At 47.9% G+C, this 23,549-nt stretch overlaps 1 protein-coding gene across 9 annotated transcripts in view; it reads left to right on the plus strand.

Moving 5' to 3' along the window:
* The first annotated feature begins 213 nt into the window (after positions 1-213).
* The window catches only part of L1CAM (L1 cell adhesion molecule), a 100,218-nt gene continuing 76,882 nt past the window's right edge, over positions 214-23,549 (plus strand). For all 9 annotated transcript variants that reach the window (XM_081177185.1, XM_081177187.1, XM_081177188.1 and 6 more), the window contains exon 1: positions 214-312. In XM_081177185.1, coding sequence (XP_081033311.1) covers positions 224-312 — 89 coding nt within the window. In that variant the 5' untranslated portion in view covers positions 214-223. The remainder of the gene's footprint in view (positions 313-23,549) is intronic.

Here is a 23,549-nt window from a genome sequence, read left to right on the forward strand (position 1 = left end):
CCCAGTCCGCCCCACCCCAACTCTCCTTAGCGCAGGGCCGGGGAGTGGAGGGGGGCACTCCCTTCTCCCCCCCCGCCCCAGCCGATGCCTACCTTATCCCCCCCCCTCCCCGTCCAGCTTTGGGGCCCAACCAGAGCCCGGGAAGGAGGGGAGGAGGGCGGAGGGAGGGGGCAGGGCGGGGCGGGGAGGGAGGGGACTCCCGCCGCCGCCGCCGCCGCCGATTATGTCACATCGATCGGGCTCTGCAGCAGGAGCAGCAGGAGTCGGCGAGGCGGCGGCTGCGGGGCGAGCGGAGGGACGGGCGCGGCTCAGGTAGGAGGCAGGAGGGGCTGCCGCGGGGACCCCCTCCCCGGCCTCGGCAGGAGCCTCGGGGTTAGGGGAGAGGATGGGTCCCCTCGCTGGGAGGGCTGTCCCTCCTCCCGCCTTTGTCAGGATCTGGAGTGGGGGGGTGCTCTTCTAAATTTGGGGTATAAAGGAGACCTGAGGGGTTCCTTAGTGGAACACGCACAACCCGCTTAGAAGAAATAGGCTGGTGCAAACCGCCCGCCCCCTCCCCGCCCTCGATCCGCATCTGTCTCTAGGAGAAGTTGCGGGGCGTGTGGTGGCGGCTGTGGGTCAGGGCTCAGGGCTGGCTGAGTGTGTGTCCGTGGGGCTAGGATCCAGGGGAGGGAATCGGGGAAGAAGGGGCCGAGAAGGGGAGACCCTCCGGGTGCAGGGAAAGGGACCCCTCTTGCGGGGAGGGTGCATGGGAATGTAAGGGCCAAGAGATGTGCTGGAGAAGATGGCGGGGGCCGGGGGGGGGCAAAATCTCTAGGTGCAAGCCATCTTTAGCTCTTTCCTCTCAGAGGAAGATATATGGGGGTCTTTTGGGGGGCAGTAATAAGGGGTGTGTGAGAGAAGAGGCGGGAGGGAGGGAGGCAGCCAGCAGGGCCCCTTGAGTGTGAGAATGTGCCAAGGATGGGGAATGTGTCAGGGAAACAGATGTGTGCACCATTGTATGCCAGGATGAGGGCTTTGCTTGAGGAAGGGGAGTATTCCAGGAGTGGAAGCCGAGGCAAGATTGTCTTCAGAATGAGTTGTGTGCGCTAGAAGGGTTGTGCCAAGACGGTGTGTGTGTGTGTGTGAGAGAGAGGGAGGGAGCTGGGTGTGTGGGTAGGGAGGAAGGATAGCAGAATGGTGTGTGATGATGAGTCTCTCCTGTGTACATCTGCGCTAAGGAGGCTGGAGCATGTGCCTGGATGTGGGGGAAAGAGCACGCTGTGGACCTCGGTGTGTGAGAAGGGGAAGCATTGTGTGCTGGCAAGGATGCTGTGGGAATCGCGGGCAGCTTGTGGGCGAAGATGTTGAATTATGGTTGGAGAGGGAGAGGGAGGGAGAGCAGCGAAAGGGTGTGGCAGCTGGATCTGGGCCTAAAACAGAAGCCTCTACCATTCCTGTCCTCGGTGGAGGATGACCATTACGCAGTGTGAGAGGGTCTGCCTCAGGCAGCAGCTTTTGGGCAGCGGCCATTAAAGAGCAGCAAGTAGTTAATTATTTAATGTATCATATATATATTTAAATTGTTGGTGGGAGGCAGGGTACCATTTGGACTGCTGCTTCAGGCAACACATCTTTTTCAATTGTTTCTGCATCCATGGAAGGCAAGATGGGAGCTCTTTAAAACTACAGTTTGCATGTGTCTGAGAGGAGGTATCAGACTGTTGTGTGTGGGAAGTAGTTACTCGGAGCATCACTCTGTTTTGGAGGTGTTGTGCAAGGTTGTGCTATTCTGGAAGAATTTGTAAATAGCACTGGGAGGCAGGAATGAAATCATTGTGAGTGAGGACTGGAAGATGGTACTGGTTGTGTGTGTGTACAGGTTGTGGGTTGCACATGCAGAGCTTGAAATGCGTGTGTGAGTTGGCTATATGTGAATAACAGAATTTTGCAGGTGAGAAGGAATGTTGATCGCATGGGGTATGTGTGTGTGAGGGGGGGGCTGTGTTGTGTTGTGCAGAATAGGGAGGGGCACTGGGGAGAGCTTGGGGTTTTGTGTATATGGTGTTGCTGCTGTGTCTCTCTCTGGGGGGGGGGGAGTGCTGGCGATGGACATGATCCTGAGGTCCACAATCTTTTGACAGTTTATATGTCTGTGAAAATCTGCTTTGCAGGCATGTGCAACAGAGTAATGTAACAACGTGTGTGTGTGTGTGAATGTGAATGATTGGTGGGTTTCTAGGTCTTCTCAAAGGGTTTGGTGTAAGTCCGTTGATGGATTCATGGCTACTGAAACATAATACTGGTGTGCATGTGATGAGTGCATTATGCAGACCTAAGTGTGCAGTCAGTTGTGTGTGGAGGAGAGACAGGTTGTGTGTAAAGGAGAAAAGGGTTGTATGTGCCTCTCATATTATGCTGTGCAGATATGTGGGTGGTGGCATGTGCACAGCCCAGGCCTGCAGTGCTTACATGGTGCCTTTGTGGAGGTGTTTCCTAGAAGTAAAGAATTTCCAGGATGTGTTCTTGTGCCAACCTGGCACCTACTAGATGTTTTGAACTGCAACTCCCATCAGCCCCAAAACATCGGTGTGTGTGTGTGTGTGTGTGTGTGTGTGTGTGTGTTTGTGTGTGTGTGTGTGTGTGTGTGTGTGTGTGAGAGAGAGAGAGAGAGAGAGAGAGAGAGAGAGAGAATCTGCTGTGCTTTGCATGCATGGAGTGTTTGAGTGGGATCAACCGCTCTCCCAGGCTCAGCCCTAAAAGCTGAAGGGTGAGGCTGGCATCCTTCAGATGTGAGGACACCTGGAGCAATATCAAATGAAGAGAACACCTCACTGCCTGCATCTGCCTTACCCCCCCCCCCCCCGGCTGCCAGGTCAGAGGCTTCAAATGAGCCCAGACCCCTCTCTATTTAAAAGTGAAATGCTGCACACAAGAGAGAGTCGGGTGCTGGTGGTTTGCACAGGTCTGTGCCTGTGTGTGATGATTTGCTGCTAACTTCAGGCCGTATTTCCTGGGCTGGGTGGGGCTTGTTTTCCTATGCTTAGATCATAGCGGTTTTGCACACACACACACGCCACAGGTTTGCTGAGATTGATGAAGTGCCTGTGGACCTGATGGCAGGTGTGCATGGGCAAACGCAAAGGCTCCGCTTGTATCTGGCTCCTTCTTCTGCCCACCCCCAACCATACGAGCCAACTCCTTGGGGCCAAGGTCCTTTCCCCTCCCCAATAAAATATTTGAGGGGGGCAGCCTCCCCCCAAGTTGATGGGCATTGCTATTCAAATGGTGTGCTCATGCCTTGCCTTGTGGTCTGTTATGTGAGGCAGGGCTTACCTCCCCCCCCCCAATACTTTATTCAAGGAGGCACCCCTGCACCCAGTGTGGTATTGGAATCAAAGCAGAGCTATCAGCCCCAGAATCTGTTTTCAGAACCCATTAATTTGATGACAAACCAACAATTTAAAAACTGAGTGTTTTGAACATGTGCACCGAATCATTTACATTTATTTACAGAGGTAAATAAAAAAATTGCATTTAGGAGGTGCAACTGTCTAAGCAAGCTGTTGTTTAGGGAAGCAAGCACTGCTCACTCATTCAGAGAACAGGGTATTGCCAGTTCACCATCACCATCATCGTGGGGGGCGGGGGCGGCAAAACTACACCTGACCAATCCAAGCACACATCCTCTTCCTCTTGCCCCATCTAGGGGAGCAAAATCCCAGGAAGCCTTCACCAAGCTGAAGTCTTCCAGTTGCTTTGGACTACAAGTCCCACCCACCTGGGGGGCATCAGGTTGGCAAAGGCTGCTTCTGAGAGAGGAAGGCACTAAAGTTTCTCCCCTCTCAATTTGATCAACTTTTATATATAGCAAAAAAGCAGAGATCAGGAAGACTCCCCTCTCCCTCTCAAATCACCTTGAATTCTTCTTCGATTCCAATAAGGGGGAAATAATTTCTGAGCTTAAATGGGGATATGCCCTTGCCAGGGAGAAATCTCTTACTGGGAAATGCAACCCAGAATATTCACAGCAGAAGTCTAATATTTTGGGCTGAACACCTGCTGACCAAGAAATCCTCTGAGCTGGAAAACAGCATTTGTGAACACTCCAATCCTTGGATTTCTACCAGACACAGCACAACTACAGCCAATTAAACACACACACACACACACACACACACACACACACACACACACCGGACATAAATCCCTCCTGCAATCAAGTGAGTAGTTAGGAAAATGAATGAAAATCAATGGCATTTTCTGTCCTGAAAGATGAGGGCCCTGAGAACCCCCAAATGCTGGGCAGATCAGCATGAATAGGCATTGTATCATGGGAAGTTAAATAACCCCAAATCTCAGCTGGAACAAATCTGATTTTGATTTTATGGCAGTCAGAAGATGGGGAGGGAAAACATTTTGCCATCCAACCCCCCCCCCCCGTCCCTTTTTGGCAGCTTGCAATATTGTTTTGCTGTCTGGCTGGCTCCTTATTAGGGAGAGAGGCTATTTAATTATCACTTTCACCAGCCTAATAACAAGAGGGAGTATTAACATTGAAGCACATAATTCCGGTATCTGGGTAATTGGTCTTGAATTTCTGTTAAGGAAAAAACACCCTTATTTACAATATCCTGGGCATCTATGCAGGTTAAGGCCCCAAACTTCATCTAACTCCCCAGTTTCCTTTCCTTTTCCTGGCTCCAAAGCCTGATGCTAAAGCAGCCCACCCAAGGAAAGCCCAGGAGTTCCTCACATCAAGGATCAACCCCTCTCCCATGAACATAGTCCAGTTTAATAAATAACGCTGTCCTCCTCACAGCATGGCTGCGGTTTTCCACAGCACCCTCCATTCACTTCCATGGGACTTCTGCCAGAGAATATCCTCTGGGGGTGTGCACCCTACCTAGGTCAGGAGCTTGATTCCCAAGCTTTCCTTAATGATTAAAAAATCCCCCTTCCCAGAGCTATGGAAGATAACCCTGGATGCCCCCAGCCTGCCTCCCCCCCCCCCCGCCCTGACAAGGAGGTGATGGGTGGGTGGGGAGGGGGGAGAGGGGCAGCAGGTGGCAATTGATTTACGGGAGGAATCTGTCTGAGGCAGGACCTGCGTGGTGGGGAGAGAGACGGATAGCGGCATGTTGCCCAGGCAACGAGGAATTATGGTCTGGCATGTTCCTCATCAATCCACCTTGTCAATAGAGCTGGTGGCAGGATAGAGAGGAATCCCAAGGCCGGCTCTGCCCAACTGCACGGATGCCCTCGGCCCTGACCCAAAACCCTCCCTGCTGTCTGATCTGCCCCCTCCTCCCCACAGGCCTGACAAATGCCCCACACTCTTCTCCTTCTTCTTTTTCTTCTTCTCCTTCTTGCCACCCAGCTCTCTCACCTCTTCCATCCACACTAGAGCCCAACGGTCTCTCTTGCCTGCCTTTTTCATGAAAAGCTCTTTGTTCCTGGGATTCTCTCTCTGTCTCTCTCCTGCTTTGTCCCCAGCCTTCTGCTTCTCAGTGCAGCAAGAGTGGAGACCGAGAGTGGAGGCTTTAGGGCTTTGTTTGGGGTAGGGAGAGGGAAGGAGGAGGCTGGGGATCTTGGCACCTGCAGCTACCTCAGGGCCTGGGGGTTTCATCCACAACTGCTGCTGCTGCCTGGCACAGCCGCTGTACCCCCAGTTCCCTTGCCCCACCCAGGGCTGCACCTGCACGTCCATCTCTGTAACCAGACCCATAGTGACTCATCTCCCTGCATCTCTTTTTCATCTTGCTGTATTTGCCTGCCTAGAGTCTCTCTCTGTGTGTCCTGCTGCCCCCACTCAGCACCTGCAGGAATAAACTCAGAGGATGGGATGGGGAAAGAGCTGGATTCTCAGTCTCTTCCCCCTCTGCTGTTCCTCAAAGTCCTTCACTCATATTGTATATAAAAGAGATGTTTCCAAACAAGCCAATTTCTTCTGACTTACCACCACAAGGCCTTGCTAGAGGAGTGTGGACTTTTGTTCCAGCTTCCAGAGGATGGAGGACCCCAGGTGTCTGGGTGCCCAGTCCTCTCTGTAGTGTCATGATGTGGGAAGGGCCCTTTCTCCTCAAAGGCTGGACCACTGACTTGCCAGCAAACCACAAGCAGACCGAAGGGGCTTCAGAGAAGATAGCTGGAAACACAGAGCTGAAAACCCTGCCACCGTGGTAAATAGCCAGTTGCTTGGTCACCTCTGGCAATTAAGTGCTGCAATAAAGGTGATGAAGTAAGGAAGCTTAGATCATTGAAAGAGAGCTGGCTAGGCTACTCACCAGCTGCAGGTGACTCATATAGTAGGGGCAAGGGGCTAGTAAAAATGTATGTGAGGCTCTTGTCTAATTTGTAAGGCCTTGAGAAAAAGCGAGGTTTCCACATCATACAGGACAAATCCAACCCATAGGTTACAATGCACTGGGAAGGTAACACTGAAATATAGAAGATCCACAGTCTTAGCAGCTTCCATTCATGCCAGTGAACTTTACACCCCATATTAATTAGCAGAGGTGTCTAGTGTTGGTGCCATCTGGAATTAATAACTGTTGAGACACCAACATGTTTTCGACTTGCTTCTAACCCTGAGCGAAAGCCATTCAACCAAATTATCCTGAGATTTCTTACTGAATGCAACATTTGCACACCACCCTCCACATCCTGCCTCTCCTTGTGGCAATCCCCAGTCCTCCAGAGGAGGTAGGGCAGAGACTCAGGGTTAGCTCAGGTTACTTGCTGTCCTACTCAAATATCAAATTTGCCCTCAGTAAAGCTGTTAAGTGCAGACTTTGGGGCCACAATCTGGGGCCTCACAGCCAAGTGCTAGCAAGCCTCACTGGGCATTGCCCACCATCTAAAATTTCTCCAGAAATGTCTCTGAACCTTGGTGGGGCTCCAAGGTTTCTGGGCAAATAAAAATGGCCAGTGGTTGGAGCCTGGCTTTGCTTTCCAGCATGTACCACCCAAAGGGTTACAAAAAGTAAGCGGGCAGGGGCAGAGACCCAGCCCTCTAACGGGGGTTTTATAGGACAGCAATGGCAGCAGCAGGGAGGGAGTATTCAGGGCTGGGGAGGGGGAAGCTGAGCATGGGACTCTGGGTCCAGTGTTGGAAACTCAGATATATAATCTAATCGTCAAAGGGCACCTTAAGCGTAGAATACAGTCACCAGAATGGAATGTTTAGGTGCCTTTTTTGCAGTGGAATTTATTTTTATTATTAATTTCGTTTCTATACCGCTTTATATTTTAAAGGGAAAAAATCTCAAAGTGGTTCACAACACATTAAAATGTCAAATAAAACAATCCATAATAAAACAAATTCAAGCTTCAAGGAAAGTATTTCAGATCCTTCCCTAAGTGACATTTTGCTTTCCCCCGTCATCAGCCTGGCATCCCGAGATCTCCAGGTGGCCTCAGTTGGACCTGCGCCAATCACAAAATGCGCCTGGCGCCTGGCTGATTTCTAACACTGCACAGGAGGGCTGCCTCCAACCTCTTAGCACCTCTGTCACCTTCTCCCGCCTCCACAACTAGGAGTGTCAGTTGTGTTGCCTTTTGAAGCATCTTCCTGACTCGTAAGTTCCACCAAAATGAACGAAGGCAGTGCAATTGCATATGTGTGTGATGACGATGACAACACACCTTCCCTTGCTCTGAGGAGTGACAGGGTCTGGGTTTGGCAGAGACATCACACTCCCACTTTCTTTCTCTTGCTTGTTCATGGCAAATGGAGACTTTCTGAGCCATGCAAAAGGAGCGAAGGAAGGAGGCTGCAGTCTGAGAAGCTATTGCCTGCTTTTTGCTTTTGTTTCCTCTCTTGGCTTGGTTGGGCAAAAGTTCGTTGTTTTCAGCTTGCAATGGGTAACAGGGCTGCTGGTATTCCACGCACTATGTCACACTTGCTTCTTTGGGGTGGGTGTGGGTGTTGTTACATTGAAGGAGACAGGCTATTTCGGAGTCTCGGGGAGAGGGCACCTTGCAGGAGGTCTCCTTTGCTTGTCTACTGGATGTTAATTCACCTGGGGGAAGATCACCTGTCACAACCATTTAGGGTTGTTAATGAGTGTAATGAGTGAGATTGAATGCAAGTAGGCTGAGAGGAGCAAGTGTTTAACCTGAAAGGTTTTCTGGCTGGGTACATACCAAACATGTTAAAACACACGGCTCCCCCTCTCCCAAGCAGAATCCTGTGAACTGTCGTTTGCCCGTCACAGAACTGCAATTCCCAGCACCCTTAAACTACACTTAGACTCATAGAATTGTAGAATTGTAGAGCTGGAAGGGATCCCGAGCATAGCTGTCAACGTTTTCCTTTTTTAAAGGGAAATTCCCTTATTCCGAATAGGATTCCTCGCAGGAAAAGTGAAAAGTTGACAGCTATGATCCCGAGGGTCATCTAGTCCAATCCTTGCCATGCAGGAATCTCAACCAGATCAGACATGACAGATGGCCACCCAACCTCTGCATTAAAACCTCCAAGGAAGAAGAGTCCAACTCTTGTCATTGGAGTCCATTTCACTGTCAAATAGCTCTTCCTGATGTTTAGTCAGAATCTATTTTCTTGTAACTTGAAGCCATTGATTTGGGTCCTACCCTCCACGGCAGGAGAAATAACAACAGCAACAACAACAAGCTTGCTCCATCCTTCATGTGACAACCCTTTTGATATCTGAAGATGGCTATCATATTTCCGCTCATTCTCCTCTTTTACAGGCTAAATATACCCAGCTCCTTCAGCTGTTCTTCATAAGACTTGGTTTACTTTATCATTTCGGTCTCTCTCCTCTGCAAATGTTCCAGCTTGTCAATATCCTTCTTAAATTGTGATGCCCAGAACTGGACACAGTACCCCAAGTGTGGTCTTACGAGGGCAGAATAGAGCAGGGCTGTTATTTCCTTTGATCTGGATACTAGACTTGGGTTGATGCAGCCTAGAATAGCATTAGCTTTTTTTATTGCTGCATCACACTGTTGACTCATGTTCAGCTTGTGGTCTACTAAGACCCCTAGGTCTTTTTCACATTTACTACTGGCAAGCCAGGTGTCCCCCATCTTATATTTGTGCAGCTGGTTCTTGCCTAAGGATTCTTTGTGGGGAAATTGTATGCTTGAAACATGCTTTAAAAAGTAAAGTGTGTACACAGCCTCTACCGTGTCACATGTTTCTTCCTTGCCACTCTGAGCAGCCCCTCCTACCTCGGTGGGCCCAGAGCCAAGATGCGGCTGGACTGGCAAGAGAGGAAGGCCTTTGCAGTTCCCTCTCTTTGGCTTTATGCTCTGTGAAACAGACTTGTTCTGGGGGCTCTTGCAGTCACCCTGCAGCCTGAGCTGCCATCACTCCTCTGGAATCTGGGTCCCAAACAATCAGCGCCTTGTTGTGCACTTGCTGTGTGTTGTCAACAGGACGGCTCGGCCGCCCCCAAGTTTCCGCTGCCTCGCCCTCAGCCTGACCCATCCGCAGGGCATCATGGCTACAATCGGGGACTTGATTGAGGCCCCAAGCAGAGCTAGTGGGACCCATAGCATTGATGGATCATTGGGGGTGTGGTGAGCTGGGCAGGGGCAGCAGGAATGGTGGGGCACCAGCAAAGCAGGGCAACGGGGAGGTGGCGCAGGGAAGAACTCTGCCTCTGCCTCTCCAGTTCTTCCAGCTGCATGAATCAGCCTGTTCCAAGAAGGAGGAGGCCCACATGAAATCCTTTTCCCAGCAATGGGAATGACCCAGTCCAAGACTCCTGCTGGGCTGCAGCCCAATGACACCAAGCCAGAATGTTTTGCAAATGAGTTGCAAAAGCACAGGCTGGATTTCTAGAAAAGTCTCATGTCTCTCTTTGGTCTTCAGGGTCAGAGTAATGTGTGATCATTTGGACACGTGAATCTGCCCTCAGCAATCCAAGCCAAACTGTTGCTCTTGTGCGTGTAACTGGTGTGTACATGTTCACCCATGTTCACCCATGTACGCAGACCACACTTAAAAGTTTTAGTTTATTCCCACCCTGTATGTGACCCAGTTCCCTACCTGTCAATGTGCCTTTGGACCAAGAGCATCCTAACGGCTCATGAATACACTGGCTGGCATCATGAACAGGGCATAAAGGAGGAGGGCCATTTAACAGAGAGCTGCAATAATATTATTAATCATTTATATACCATACTTAACATACAAGTGCAAGAAAGCAAACCTTGAGGCTGCCTGAGGGGGCTTTAGGAAGAAGTGGAGGAGGAGGTGCCTTCATCAGAGAAGGACTCTCAGCAGGGCCATACGTGGGTGGAAAACTCTGCCATTGTACATGTTCTGGTGATTTTCCAGCAATGGAGAAAGGGGGAAACAGCGTGTGTCAGGGACGGGTGTGGATATACCCATCTCCTCAATACACCCTTTGGAATTATGCCATTCTATGGGTGGCTCTGTAGATAATTCCCTCCCATTGGAGCAAAGAAGGAATAGATGACCCCTTTGCCTCTCCTCTGGCTGCAGGGACCTCTCCCTCCTTCCTCCATTAGTGACCTTTAGGACTGTGCTGTTGTTTAATTTTAAACTTGGAACATTTTGTGGCTTCATTTTGCAGATGGAGAAGTGATGCTGGTAGATCCCTCTTGGTTTGTGGCGCCCCCTGCCCTGCCTATGCCCACCAGGTACTCTCAGTACAGGACAGCACCATCTCGACATAAGGCTGCCTTGGGTCGATTTTCCATTCTGTGGGTTTTGGTATTATTTCAGCATTTGGGGGTCATAGAGAATCCATCCTATCCACATGACATGCATTGTGGGATCCTGGGAGGCACAGATCCAGTGATGATAGATAGATAGTCTTCTTTACATCTGGTTATGGTTTGGAACTTATCCACAGACACATTTAACAATTGTGATGCGGCTGTATGAGAGCAGAAGATGCTGAAAGGGTTTCATAGGGTTCCTAAGCTGCTTTGAATACTCAAGGCCATTCAGAGTAGCTTTCAGGGCACCTGGAGTCTATTCTTAGCCCCAGAAAGAGAATGGAGTGAAGGGAGCTGGAGAGAGGCTGGAAGGCCAAACGCTCATAATTTCTGAGAAGGGTCTTGACAGGAATCCAGTAATTCCGGGGATGGTGGGAAGGGAAGTGGCCTTTGCGGGGGAAAGGGTGGCTTCCCCCCTTTTGTTTATAAAATGAGATTGCAAGATTCTAAATTAGCATTCGGTCTGGACTTAGGGGTGGAGCATTTGCACTTGCTGCCTTGTTTTGCAGTCTCTGTGCTGCTTGGAGGCTCTGAGAACCTGCCTGCGCTTATTATCCCAACAGGTTCCTTGGACCCCTCCAAGCTGCAGGCACATTATTTTAAAGAAACACAGCAAACTGCAAAAAATATCTTCTCCAGATCTTTATGCAAAGTATAGATGTTCCAGCATTTTGTAATCTCCCCCCCCCCCAACAACAAATGGCTAGAATCAGTGTATTTATGCGCAGTGACCCAAAAGAGCCGGCTGCCATGGGGGTTCCTGCTCAGTCATGGATAAGAGGGTGGGTGAGCAGACGCAAAGAATGGTGGCAGGACTAAATCTCTTGCCTTAATAGTTGTGCAGAAGAGTTCTGTGAGTCTTTCCCCGCTCAGCTCTGAGTGTGAAACTGCAGCTGCCAAAATCCCTTCTTCTACATAAGGATTAAAGGTACATGATCCCTACCTGCCGCTTTGCATCTCACCATCCTAAAGGAAAGGTGGGGAACCTCAGGCTCAGGGGTCCCAGGGGCCCCTCCAGGTGCTTTTGACCCAGCCTGGATGGAGACTGTGGGGTATGCGTGTGTGCACATGCGTGTGCACACTAACCTCTGACTTTTGCAGGGCTGCAGTGTAGTCTACTGTGCAAAGGTAAGAGTCACATTTGTTGCTCTGATCACATTTTCGCCAATGGCCGTGCCCACCACTTCATGCTGGCCTCTGGAAGGCTGCCTGCCAGGGAATGTGGCCCTTGAGCTTAAAGGTGCTTCCCTACCCCTGTCCTTCAGATTACTTGGAGGTGGTGTCAAGATACACAGGGGTGGTGGAGCCCCCCCATACCCCCCCAGCCCCTGAGAGGCAGGATGAGATTATTTTATTTATTTATTTTTTAAGTTCTACACCGCTTTGTATTTTTAATAAAAATCTCAAAGTGGTTTATAGCATATTAAATCAATAAATCAATAAAACATTAGCCGGGCGATGTTCCTCTAGCCTCATGAGGAGCCTCTTCAGTGGGGCTGGTGAGTGTGGGTCCAGCCCCCTAGGACAGGTGGAAAGGGCCTTGCAGGGAGCGGCCTCCACGCCTCAGAGCCGGGCCATGTTCCTCTGGCCTCAAATGTAATTATGTAATTATGCAAATGTAATCATCACCATCATAATCTGTGGGTTTCAGGGGTGGGCTTTTAATTTTTTTAGGCTTCCTGATGAGCCTGGAGGGTTGCTGATAGAACCTGAAGAAGGGCAGTTCTCAGGGTGGAAATATAAGGAGAGAGAGAGAGAGAGGATTTAAGGGGCTTCCTCCCCCCCCCCCCAAATCTTGGAACTGCTCCTTTCCCCGATAAATATGTTTCCCCTCATCCCTCTCCCTTGTTGGGATTTGCATGTTTTCTTTTGCAAATGAGGACAATGGAGGAGCAGAAATGGAGGTTGTTCACCCCTCAGCCGACCAGACCTTTCTTATCTCCCTGCACAGGAACCCCTGCCATGGCCAGAGAAGAGAAATGAAACTGGGACTCTGATTTCTGATTCTGGGAAAGGATCGGGGCTTAGTGGTTAGAGCAGAAGCCAATTCCCCTGGGTTGAATTCCCTGTGGACAGTTATGGATCCTGCCTCCTCCCCCTTCCCTGCCTCCCCCTCCTTTGTGTGTGTTTAGTAGGCAGAGTCCTTAAGGCTCATTAGCTTATCTTTGCCCATGGTTGCTATGGAGACCACAGAGTGGCACTGTCCTGTAGGGCAGCAGCGAGGAAGTGGAAGAGGCTGCTCTTTGCGCACAGGATGCCTGGCATGCGCCTCACCTGGGTAGTGCCTGCAAATCAACACCTGCCAAAAAATAAAGAGCAGGTGCTCGTGAGACAAACTACACCAACTGTCACCCCAAACTCCAAGGCTTCATGGTGACTGAACTGCGCACAATATGCAAACCACAGAGGGCGTGATTTGACAAGAGACCCAGGTCAGCACTAAGTACACCCACAATGCCCGTTTCTATTTTTTTTTAATGATATTTATTAAGGTTTCAAAGAAAAAAATTACATAGATAAAAAGAAAAGAAAAAAGACAGAAATAAGAATAAAAGAAAAATACAAAATACAAAAAAGATAAAAAACACTTAAAAAAATACATCAATCTTTCCACCTTGCATTCATTTCCTTGTTTCCCTGACCTCCTCACACCTCCCTTTTTTGTATTCCAATTCAGTTAGTTAATTCAGCAATTTCTTTCCCTCTTTGTTTTTATCTTAATCCTTTAACTTAATATATTATAACTTTGGATTCTCACCTGTTAATAATCCATTTTTACATACACCTTTATAACATTGCTGCTTAAACCACTTAACTTCATTCTGACATCATTCTAACATTCATTAATTTTGCAATATTTCTGTAAATAATCTTTAAATTTCTTCCAATCTTCTTCCACCGACTCTTCTCCCTGGTCTCGGATTCTGCCAGTCATTTCGGCCAATTCCATATAGTCCATCACCTTCATCTGCCATTCTTCCAGAGTGGGTAGATCTTGTGTCTTCCAATACTTTGCAATAAGTATTCTTGCTGCTGTTGTGGCATACATAAAGTTAGTTCTGTCCTTCTTTGGCCGCAATGCCCATTTCTAAGTCTGAGCACGGCCGTGCACTGAAAGCACCCAAGTGCTGTAGCTTACCCACCACAGGGCTGCCATTCCTTGGCACCCTTAACAAACTACAGTTTCTAGAATTCTTTTTCAGGGGGTGGGGGCGGGCGGAGAAATATGTCTTAAATGTTTGGTATGTATGTAGCCTAAGAGCAGTACAGGTGATGGCTGTGGCATGAAGCAAGATAAGGTGGTCCCCTCTGGCAGCAGGTGTTGGTTACGTAAATGCAGGTCCAGCCTGCCGAAATTTTTCGCCTGTGCAAGAACATTGTGCGGCTGCTATTGGGATATATATTAGACAGATCCCTTTTTTTGTGGTTGCTTCCTCTGCCACCAGGCCTTTTAAATTGAGATCTTTTCCAGGCAGCACTGCAGAGGTTTGGCCTAGATGTCTCCCTTCCAACTGTACAATTCTGTGATTCTATTCACTCCCCCAACAGTTACAGTTTATTACTTGGACCCCTTAAATCTGTAACTGCCCCACAGGCATGAAGTTCCACCAGCCCCTTTAAAACAGATTAAGGTGCCGCAAGACCCTATTGTTGCCAGTGTAGATCAGTGTCATTCAATGGCAGTGCTCCCTGCCCCCCAAATCAGAATAATAAAAAGGGAAGATCTGTTCTTTCCTGTCGCTATCTTTTTTTTTTAATGATGCTTATTGAAAAAAGAATTTTTTTAAAAAATTACAAAGAAAAAAGACAAAAACAGAAAAAGAAAAAAGAAAACCATCATTTTCAAATTCTCCACTTTCTTTACCTTCTTTCCATGACCTCCTCCTCCTCCCATCTCTTGTATCTTAATTAATAATTATCACAGCAAATCCTTTCCATAATTCATAATATTCTGTCATTACATTACCTTACTCTATTTTCATCTTATCTTATAAAAAACCTTAAAACTTAAGACTTAAATCTTATTTTTACCAACTTCTCATAACCATTACCTTTTTACCTAATTCTTTAAACATTTTTACAAGAGCCAAGTAATTTCATTTCAACATTTTTCCAACGTTCATCAATTTTATAAAACATTCCTAATGATAGAAAAAAGAAATAAAAACAATCCAATCTTCTTCCAGCGTCCCCTCCCCCCCCCCGGTCCCGGGATTGTCTGTCCTTTTTATCCCATTAGTCTGGCACATTAACCTGGTGATCTTATATCCGAGGCCTTCGAATCTCTTCTTCATATTTTCCCTTCCGCAGCTCTTCTTCATATTTTCCTTTCACTCGTGGGAACTCCAGCTTGGTAGTGTTTTTGACCCTTTTCAACAAATCAGCCCCTTTCCCATAGTCCAGACTAGACTCCATGTGGTATTTTTTCAAATTCCCTCCAAAATTGGAAGCCCCAACAACTCCAAACCTCTGACGGCCCATTGCCAGACTCGGAAAGTCCAAACATCCCTGCATAGGGGGGTCAGTCCAACCCCCCATTTCCAAATCAATCCAAACTTTGTCTTTCCAAATCTGGTTTTTTCCAAGTTCATTTGTCAAATCCAAAGGCTCATTTTCCTGCTGGGCCAAAAGTCCCTCCATCTCTGGCGCCCAAGATTCTGCAACATCCTCTTCTCTCATCTGCTCTGTCAGGACACACTCCTGTTTAAGTTCCTGGGTGGGCTCCATATAGTTTCCCACTACCTGTTCAAATGTTCTGGCCGCATTAGTCATCAAATCCGTCTTCTGACTTAACTGATCCAATAGGGCATTTATTTTACAGAAAGCACCCAACAGTGCTTCTGAAAACATTGTCCTGCAAGGTCACAAGTCCTTTCCCACGGTTGTAATCTGTGGCAGCTGCAAGCTCCCTAGAACTTGTTACAGTTTCACAGTCCCCCTCTAGAGGGAAAACTTCTGGTTGTTCTTTCTTTTAAGGACAATAGCAACACAGTTTCTTTTTAGATATTTTGTCAATATTTGTTCCTTTAAAATGTGAAAGGAAACAGTGGAATCACAATGTTACTCTTCTTTTAACTATCTGTCAAAAACATTTGTCTCTGGTCAATGAGCTTCAAAACGTCAATTCTGACACCCCGCTCCAGGGTCAGGACGGTGGAAAGTTACTTTACTTTAAACTCACTTCTGCAGGTTTAAACAGTCCAAAAAAGATCCCCCTTCTTCTCCTGCTACCGAAGGGGGGTTCAACGATTTTAAATGGTGAAAACCGATCCTTTAAAAGTAATTTTATAAGCTCTAGTGTACGTTATCTTTGCTTTCTTCTGACTACAAGAAAACGAAAGGCTGACTTCCTGTTTAGACCTTCCCGTTTCAGTACCAAATTAAGGTGAATTTTTAAGTCCAATTCCTTTCTAATCGCCAGTTCTTATTTGAAGTCCAATTGTTCAATGTTTAAGTACTCACGGGTGATTATTTTAGATGCCAAATTGTCCCAGGAAAAAGGCAGCGCTCTCCGGCAACGGCTATGCGGCTTCGCTCCACGGAAAAAGCAGTTGACTCACAGCACCGCGCCACTTCCCCCTCTTCGCTTCGGAGCCCGTTAGTGGGTTCCTTTGCGGGTTGGGGGGGTGCTAAGGGTGCCCGCCGAGTCCCACGGTCACAGGCTTCATCCGCCTGTGATTTCTAAAAGGGTCCCTGCTTCGCTGCAGCGGAAAGGACCCGTTTCTTGCGGAGCTTGTCCCTCCGGTTCAGAGGGAGTCCACCATTTCCGATGGCGCCACCCCGGAAGTCCCTGTTGCTATCTTTTAACTACATCAGGCATGTCCAAAATCTGTTTCGGGGGCCTAATCCGGTCGATTTAATCCGGCCCTCGACAACTTTGGTTTAAAATTGTAAAAAAAAGCTCAAAAACTTTGGTTGGCCCTCACGCATGATCACTTCATCAAATCTGGCCCTCTTTGAAAAAAGTTTGGGTACCCCTGAACTGCATGGAGGAGAGGTAGTGAGAATGGTGACCTCCATTAACAAGTATATTTCAATTCATTAGCTATGGAGTGCCAAGGAGCAATTTCTAGCAGAAAGTGTCAATCCACAGTATGTTCAGTGTTGGTGTTTCTAGTGCATATATCCCTAGCATATACGTAAATAGCTTGTCATTTATTCATGCAGGAAGAGATACAAATTTGCTGTTGTGGTTGTTATTACTTTATCATAGGTTGTATTCAGTGTATCACTGTCAGGTGTGGGGAACCTTTGGCCCATCTGAAGTTGCTGAACTACGACTCCCATTGTCCCTGGCCACTGCCCATCCATGCCGGGGCTGATGGGAGTTACAGTTCAGCAACATCTGGAGGACCAAAGGACCTATAGAATGGAGATAATTCTCTTGGGCAAGCAGAAATGCTGTTGCACACTCTTCTGGGAATAATAGTAACATGCTTCATGGGGCTGTTGGGAGGGCAAATGTGATATATATATATATATATATATATATATATATATATATTTAAGTCGAGTGAAAAGGGCTATTTAGACGTTTCATAATACCAGATTAGGGTTGTGTGTTTGTGTTTGTATGTGTCTGTGTATGTTTCCGGGCACATGGGGCCTGCTCAGTGGCATCACTATTATATGGACTCGGTTTTCCCTGCCAGAACAACGGGAATAACTGTGTGTGACTGCCTCTGAAGGTTGGAATGAGATAGGCAAGAAAAGGTTGAGGACCAGTAAGGTTTAGAAGCAGGGGTCCTTTTCATGGGTGAGATGTCTCCCAGCCCTGAAGCTCAGTGGAGAAGGATTTGAGGCTAGTTCTGTTTCTCAGGGTGCCTTCTTATGCAGATGTATTTGTTGTAGCAAAGTAGTGAAGACTGCAGACCTAGACACACTTTCAATGGGATAAGCCTCACTGAATGCAATAAGAATTAGAAAACCAGCTTAGGGTTGTGCTGAGCCGCAAATCAAGAAACAGCCCCCCCACCTGGTCTTGATTCTTGCCTTTGCCTCCTCACCCAAGGTGGCCTCAGGCAAGCTTCTCTCTCTCAGCCTCAGCCCCATCCAGCTGCTTCCGCAATATAAGCTAAAGGTAAAGGGACCCCTGACCATTAGGTCTAGTCGTGGCCAACTCTGGGGTTGTGGCACTCATCTCGCTTTATTGGCTGAGGGAGCCGGCGTAGAGCTTCCGGGTCATGTGGCCAGCATGACTAAGCCGCTTCTGGCGAACCAGAGCAGCGCACGGAAACGCCGTTTACCTTCCCGCCTATTTATCTACTTGCACTTTGACGTGCTTTCGAACTGCTAGGTTGGCAGGAGCAGGGACTGAGCAATGGGAGCTCACCCCGTCTCGGGGATTTGAACCGCCGACCTTCTGATCGGCAAGTCCTAGGCTCTGTGGTTTAACCCACAGCACCAAGATGTAATAATAATGGCAACTTACCTTACAGAGTTGTTGTAAGGAACACAACATGCTAGTGCCCATGAAACACTTCATTATAGCAGTAAATGTAGGATCTTTGAACACTCAAAGTACTATATCAACCTTCTCCAACCTGGTGCTCTCCACGTGTGGGTTTTCTTTGCTGCTGCATCGCACTGTTGACTTATCTTCAGCTTGTGGTCCACTAAGATCCCTAGATCCCTTTCACATGTGCTACTGGTAATCCAGGTGAGCCCCCCCATATTTATGCAGCTGGTTCTTCCTGCCTAAGTGTAGAATGTGACATTTGGCCATATTGAAATTCATTTTGTTAGTTATGACCCAGTTCCCCAATCTGTTAAGGCCGTCTTGAACCCCAATTCTGTCTTCTGTTTGCTGTCCTTGTTTGCTGAGATGGAAGTTGGCTTCTGAGCAACACCCAGGCCTTACAGGCACAGCTCCACAGGGTGCTAATGCAAGCCCAGGGTGGGGTTGTAGAGGCACACACCATCCTCTTTTGTGTGCTGACTTTGCCTAATACACTAGGCTCAATGCAGCTCACAGCTGCCAAAAGTTATGATTCTATGATTCTATGATTCTATGAAAAGTTAGAAGGCAGAGCAGCTTTTAAGCCATGAGAGATGCAGCTCCCCAGGACCCCCTTCTCCACCCAACACCCACATCTGCGAGAGGAAGAGGCCAGGCATGTGCTTCATGATGCTCTCCATCAGCAGAGGGTAGTGGTCAGCCCTTGCGTCTCAGAGGCAATGAGATCTGTGGAAAAACAGAATATTAGCTGCAAACAAGCATTTTTAAAAACAACAACAACAACAACAACTGAGGGATCCTAGTGGAGCAGGACATGATCTCTGTGAGCTGGGCAGCTTCTAATCCCTCCTAGCCTTTCACTTTCTCATTAAAGACTGAAGCCTCAGATAAATCTCCAAATGAAAGTGCAAGAGATCCAGTTAATTCCAGAGGATTGGAGGGGCTCTGTTGCAATGCTCAGTTTGTCCTGTAGAGGGCGTCAGGTCAGATGGCGGACAGGCTGCTTCTTTATTTTTAATGCTGCTTAATGCCGCGCCACAAAACTCTGCAGCCCCTTTGCTTTGTGCTGCAGCTGGTGGCAGCTCTGAGATCCCTTTCAACCGGAGATGTTGGGGCTGAACCTCAGAAGTTCCCCATCCAAATCACATGCTCAAGCAGTGAGCTATGGGCTTTCCTCCCCTGATTTGATTTTATACATTGTTCAGTCTGAGGTCTTGGCAATATTCTGGAAAATGAATTTTAGTTGCTCCATTAATTCATGCACAGCTTAAAAAAAAGACGGCTAATCAATACATTTAAAATTCTTTAATCGGTTCAATAGTCCTAGTTAAAAGGATTCTAACCCCCCCACCCCACCATGGGACATTTTAGCTCTAGTACTATCTTGAGGAAATAAAAAATCTCCTGCCCTTATATGGGGAGAGGCTGTTGCGCATGGCACACCAGTGGTGGAGGAGATGGGGAGCTGCCTTTTCTCATGCAAACATTTCCAGTTCCTTTTGATTAGGGCCTGTCATCAGATTCTCCTCTCCAGTCATTCCCCCCCATCTCCCTCCCCCCCACAAACTCTACTCCCAGCCCCTGTTAAGAGGGCTTTTGACAAGGCCTGTCACCTACTTCATTAATTCTCCTGCTTCTGTGGATGTTTGTTTTACCAAGGCAGATGAAATATGAAAAGGTTAAAAGAGGTGGGGGGGGGGTCGGGTAGCAAGCAGGGGGACAGGGCTGGGTCAAGCAGAACCAGCAAGGGGAGAGATGAGCGAGAAGGTCACCAAGGGCTTTTTGGATCGGAGACCTAGCCTGGGTAGATGGGAGGATTAAGACTGAAAGGCATTCGTGTGTGTGTGTGTGTGTGTGTGTGTGTGTGTGTGTGTGTGTTGCATTGTGTGTCTGTGTGCCAGCCCGAGACAATTTGGCTTCTGAGGCAGAAAAGCCAATTGGAGCCCCTTCTGATTAAGGCTGTGTACACACCACCCCCTTGACACACATTTAAAGCACAAGGCCAGGCCTCCTCCACAAAGAATTCTGCAAACTTTAGTTTGCTCAGGGATGTCTGGAATTGTAGCCATGTGAGGGGTAAACTACAGCAACAAGGATTCCTTGGTGAAAGTCATGTTTTTAATTTATGGTGTGAACACAGTCTAACTGACACAGGACCAATGCTACTGGAAGTTCTCCTCCATAAGCCCCACTGCAATGAGTGGGCGATGATAATGTGTATAGTAACAGCCCTTGCACAGCTCCCATTCATTTCAGCAAGAGCTGTGCAGGAGAACTTCCCAATGGGCTGTGCTTTGTGAGTCAGATTTGAATATTGTCTACTCTGCTGCCCGTCAACAGCACCCAAAACCTGCCACTCCAAGTTGCCCATCTCACTATGATAGCGCTCTATCTGTCTGTTATAGTCCCCTATGTTTTGAGCAGACTTCACATTGCAATCCAAATACCCAGAGGGTAGGAGTGTTAATGAATCTGCAGCAATTTAGGTTGAGGTGCTCAGCCCAGGTTGCTCTGTGCATGAGCATGCGTTTGTGTATATTAGCAGTCCTTTGTGTGAAGGGAGCTCTTCCTTGCTCTCTGGAACCATCTGCCACAGAACATTGTGATGGGCTCAGAGGGCAGTGACCACTGTTGATGTCCAGAATTGTGCCAAGCACAGTTTCCTGTTTGCTTTGGCAGGATTCCTGCCACCAAAGTGTCTGTCTATAGCCGGCTGCTTCCCCATGATCCTGCTGTGAATGGCTGTGGGGGTGGGGGCGAGAGTTCAGGCCACAGATCTCCCCACCCACCTCCAAGTTTTGACCCACTAGGCATAGATTGTTTCTTGTCTTAGCAATTATGAGTGCTAGAAACATCGTTGGTTCAAACCAGCTAACACTGAGGTCGGGCAGCATATTTATGGCTCCCTAGATTCCCTGGCTGTTGATCTGGTTTTTTTAGTTGTGGAAAGTTGGTGTTAAAAGTTAGTTGGCTATTATATGCTGGGCAGACGACGAAGACCACAGGGGATACTGGCCTGTTTCAGAGGGCTTGTTGCAATAATTATGGAGACAATGTACACTCTCCAAGTATTAGGTAGGATGGGGCTGCAGTTTTACATTAATGGACTTCTAAAGACCTCGTCCCCCGCCCCCCAAAAAAGTCTGAAGGATATAAAGTTACAGTAATTGAAAGTTGGGTTATACTGCTCACCCTAAGGACTCCCAGTCCCAGTGCCATTTGAACAGCATTTCTTGTAACAACTTGAATATACACCGTTGGGTGAAGACTGATACTGGGTAAATTGGAGTGGCATCATAGAGACAAATTCTTATTGACACGAAACAGAAGCTTTCAAATTTAGTGACAAAAGTTCAGAGTGGCATGCTATTCTATACTGTTTTAGCTCTATGGTCCAACCCCTTTCCCTAAGTGGAAGTGGCTTGTTCTTTCTAAAAGCTGGCTCTGATATGAGCCCCATTTCCCAACCCCACTGCAGAAGTGTGGGGGAGGGGGCTTCACTTACGTCTCACAGCTTATGTCTCTTAGGTCTTATGACTTATGTCTCTTATTCCGGATAAAGATTATTCTCTCTCTCTTATTCCCATAATACTACAATTTAGGGTCACCTAATTAAATTAAGTGGCAAAAGGTTCAGGACTGACTGTGGGAAGTTCTTCTTCACCTGACACATAGCCTGCTAATAGACAATACACTGATGGATACTAGTTTAAATGGATTTTTATATATATAAGAAAGATTAAATACAGTAATGGCCAGGTCTATCAAATGGCGATTAGCACGACAAATCAACATTTTAAAAATAGAAACTCCAGGATCAGAGGCAGTCTACCCCCATGCTTCCTAGATACAGTGGTACCTCGGGTTAAGAACTTAATTCATTCTGGAGGTCTGTTCTTAACCTGAAACTGTTCTTAACCTGAAGCACCACTTTAGCTAATGGGGCCTCCTCCTGCTGCTGCTGCGCTGCCGGAGCACGGTTTCTGTTCTCATCCTGAAGCAAAGTTCTTAACCCGAGGTACTATTTCTGGGTTCTCAGAGTCTGTAACCTGAAGCGTCTGTAACCTGAAGCGTATGTAACCTGAGGTACAACTGTTCTGGGCATAAACAATGGGTGTAGCCACACCCTGCTTGGGGTCTCCCCTGAAGCCTTGTGCTGGCTGATGTTGCAGACAGAAGGCTTGTCTATGATGCCTCTTGGCCTGATCCAATAAGGGAATCCTTGCTTCCTTAGCCATCATGTCTTATTTTTCCCCCTGTCTGACATTTTCAGAAAAAAGCCTTTGAGACTCTGTAGCTCTGTCTCCCCCGGTGCCTAATAATCTCCACTTCTTTAGGCTAAGCAAGCATACGCCATGCATTCTGCCTATTCTCCTATGATTTAAAAGGACGGATGATCAGAAACATCTCTCTTTTTCACACCCGGTGATTCCTCCTCTTTCGTCCCCTCCTTTATTTGCATTGCCTTGACCTTCCTGGGTAGCATAATCAGAATCATGGCCTGTCCCCTGTGAGCTCACCCCCCCCCCGCAGCCACAGCTGACAGGTTGCCCCCTCCCCCTTAAATTATTCAGCTCCCCATAGCTGCCCCCTTGGCTCCATCTGCATCCCGGCTGCTGTTCACTGAGCCCCCGCCGTGCTAACAATATAAGCCCCTCGCTTGGTAATTGCCAGATGAATAGAGGAAGGCAGGAGACATGGGAGGGAAATGGGGAGTTGCAGTCAGGGAATGTGGGGCCCATAAACATGCAGGCTTCCCATCACATACCCACCCACATTCTTCAGATGAAAATAGGGACATTTCTCTCTCCTGCCCAACTGACCCTCCTCAACCCCACATTTTTTGTTGTCCCTCCTCCCTGCAGAGCATTTCCACCAATGGAACATAGCACACATACAGTGGTACCTTGTGTTACATACGCTTCAGGTTACAGACTCTGCTAACCCGGAAATAGTACCTCGGGTTAAGAACTTTGCTTCAGGATGAGAACAGAAATCGCACGGCGGCAGCGGGAGGCCCCATTAGCTAAAGTAGTGCTTCAGGTTAAGAACAGTTTCAGGTTAAGAATGGACCTCCGGAACAAATTAAGTATTTAACCTGAGGTACTACTGTACCCTATACCATCCTGAGAAAACCCCTTCATCCAGATTTTATTTGGCAGATTTGCAAAAAGAAAAACACACACCATTAAATAAATTTTAGAAAGGGGCAAGAGTAGATGCAGGCTCACAAAGCATTTTTAAAAACAACAACAAGAAGAACAAGACTCCTGGTGCCCTGCTCCTCTCCACTGCCCCTTTCTTCCTGCGCAGGGTGGCCCAGCCCTCGGCCTGCCCCTCAAAGCTGGTGCATCACGGGGTGACAGCCTCTCCTCCTCCTCACCCCCTCTCC

This window comes from Podarcis bocagei, assembly GCF_964188305.1.
Source record: "Podarcis bocagei genome assembly, chromosome: 17".
In the NCBI taxonomy this organism is placed as follows: Eukaryota; Metazoa; Chordata; class Lepidosauria; order Squamata; family Lacertidae; genus Podarcis; species Podarcis bocagei.